General features: G+C 43.0%; 2 protein-coding genes across 4 annotated transcripts in view; both read right to left on the bottom strand.

Moving 5' to 3' along the window:
• LOC126572240 (N-acylneuraminate cytidylyltransferase A) overlaps positions 1-365 on the bottom strand; it is an 882-nt gene extending 517 nt beyond the window's left edge. The window contains exons 1-2 of the mRNA XM_050231392.1: positions 214-365; positions 1-156 (exon numbers count right to left, since the gene is read on the bottom strand). The exon at positions 1-156 is cut by the window's left edge and continues 517 nt beyond it. Of these exons, the coding sequence (XP_050087349.1) occupies positions 1-156; positions 214-293 (236 nt within the window). The 5' untranslated portion in view covers positions 294-365. The remainder of the gene's footprint in view (positions 157-213) is intronic.
• A 76-nt stretch (positions 366-441) lies between these two features.
• LOC126572236 (hornerin) overlaps positions 442-2,500 on the bottom strand; it is a 31,918-nt gene continuing 29,859 nt past the window's right edge. For all 3 annotated transcript variants that reach the window (XM_050231382.1, XM_050231383.1, XM_050231384.1), the window contains one exon: positions 442-2,500. This exon is cut by the window's right edge and continues 318 nt beyond it. The gene's annotated coding sequence lies outside the window, so the exon portion shown is untranslated.

Below are 2,500 nucleotides of genomic sequence, written 5' to 3'. Positions count from 1 at the left end.
GTCGATACCCAGATACTGTCGAATAGGGCCGACCGTTGGATCGTTTGTAGCGCGCGGCCCAGCAGCGTAACGTTCGGTTGCAGTTCGACGATGTTCTTGAGCGGAATGCCTTTCGAACCACCACGGGCCAATATGAGGGCAGCAACTGGTTCCAAGCTATGGCACAGACGACCGTAATTAGAGGGATTCGGGTGGGCGATTGTCAACACTCACGCATCGCTCGAGCTCAGCTGCCACACCAACAGCAGCAGCAGCAGCAGCAGTACACCGATACCTGCACGATGAAGCAACATCCTTACTCACTCATCCGTCCACTGGCGTAGATTGAACGAGATTAATGCCGATTGAAGACGACAATCTCGTGGATTCTGAGTACGAAGCATGGACAATCGGAATATAGAGCGTAAGGGGTGAAGGGGAAGGGGAGCAGTAGAAAAGGGGTCGTTTGTTCATCGTACCATGTTTTATTAGAGCATTATACTTGCGCCAGCTGGCCAGCTCGCTGCATCCATTCTTTGCACTGCCTTTCCACTTTCGCCATCGTTTTCGTTCTCGACTCTGTTTCGTGCTATGTTAAACTCGTTACCGCTAACCGCTTTTTAATAAATTATTAATTGGTTGTTTGTGTTGCATGTTTTTCTTGCTTGTTTTGCTTAAACTCCTTTTTTCTCCTAATTTGCATCTCTCTCTCTCTCTCTCTCTCTCTCTCCCCCTCTCTGTCTCTTTCAATATAGAATATATATGTATATGTATATATATATATATTTATATTTATATATTATCTCAGCATGGTTTTGCTTTCCATTATTTTGCTTTGTTGTTTGCCTTGCTTCCAAGCAATTGATTTGTTCGCCGTATTAGATGCACTCATAAAATAGCTTACGGATTAGCTGCCTTCTTCGTGGTAGAGGGCCTTTATGTTTTTGGTTATCGTCCGCCAATCCATGCAAACTTCGCTCACTATTCTGCCTGGCGCACTCGTCGAAATTTAATATCGATGTTAGAGTGGCTGCTAGCGAGCCGACCACACATCAGAATTGTTGCCAACAAGCGACTTGTGCTTTGTGTGCTGATGATCTCGCGTGCAATTTACGAGGTCGAGGTCACTGTACCCACCGTATCGCCGATAAAAAGCAAATCGTACGAAAAGGCCCCCTTCGTTTATACCTCGTGCGATACGTTCTTTCCTAATAAACCCCATTCTTCTTACTGAATAATAGGGTTCAGAAGCGCAATCTGTGCTTTCGATCGATTGCATTCGGCCTGCTTTCCGGCTTGACTTACTGACAGGCGTGTGCGGGCATATGATGCTTGTTGCCTCTTCATTCACTTACAATTAACTTACACGCGAATCAATGGTTTTGTTTTTTTGCCTTCTAAATGGAACGAACAAACAAACACGAACAAATATACAGAACAGATCACGGTAGAAATTAGGTACGAAAGAAGGGGAATAAATTTAAGCTTACGTATAAAGAACACACCAACACTACGCGGTATTACTACTTCATCGCATCTGGCGCACGTAAGTACGCTCTGCTCGAAACAGAAATCAATTTGGTATCAAAATCATATCCAACTTTCCATCGCATCAGCCGTTCTGCCAGATCAGTCCGCAACTAGAGTTCCGAAACGATTCGCTGTGCTCTGTCTTGACGTTACACTAAAAAAAGGTAACAAAGATTCTAGGAAGCTCAACCATTGCTCAACATCCTAGCTACTTATGTTTTGAAATCTGAGAAACGATCTTAAAAGATCCGCTACATTACTGACGGTTGAAAAGAATTAGTGAGAAGAAGGGTACGGCTACAATCAGGAATCATCGTAACCTTTCGCAATTTGTTCTTCTGCCTTTGAGTTAACTGTTCTCTTCGTGTGCTAGTAGTAGATTACCGAATTGATACTTTCCCAATAAGATCATGAAGCATTCCATACTGTTCTTTTTCCCGATTGACCAATACTGTGTTCTATAGGGGATTGATTGGCGGAGCTGGTACCAAGCTCGTTTTACGATCGATTTTACGAGCAATGTTCCTCCGGAGATACCGAATAATAGCTTCTGTTTGTTTTTAGAAGACTGTAAGAGATAAGCAATGTTCTGAAGCATTATCATTATGTGACTTGAATAATGTGCTTGTTTTCCACTTTTTCTTTCTCTCCCGACACGCTCCGATTTGAAGTTATGATACGTGTTTTTGTTACTGTCTGTGTACGTCTGTTAGTGTGCAATTGTGTGACTATTTATATGTTTTGATTTTCTCTGCTGATTTCTTTCGCTGAGGATGGTATGCCGCTGACAAGCAACAGTCAAACAATTCTTTGACATCGTTATCATTGTTCGATCTGATTGGCTCTTTGCAATGCAGTTTGCATCATCCAATGGATGAGTTTTGTGTTATGTAGCTACTTTTAATCCATGCTAGGCTCATGCGACACATCCACCGGTACCACCAAGATTTTGATACGAGAAATCCTCGGAATACGGATAGGAACCGCGAAC

The sequence above is a fragment of the Anopheles aquasalis genome, chromosome 2 (assembly GCF_943734665.1).
Source record: "Anopheles aquasalis chromosome 2, idAnoAquaMG_Q_19, whole genome shotgun sequence".
NCBI lineage: Eukaryota > Metazoa > Arthropoda > Insecta > Diptera > Culicidae > Anopheles > Anopheles aquasalis.
This window is presented reverse-complemented; position numbering and strand designations above follow the sequence as displayed.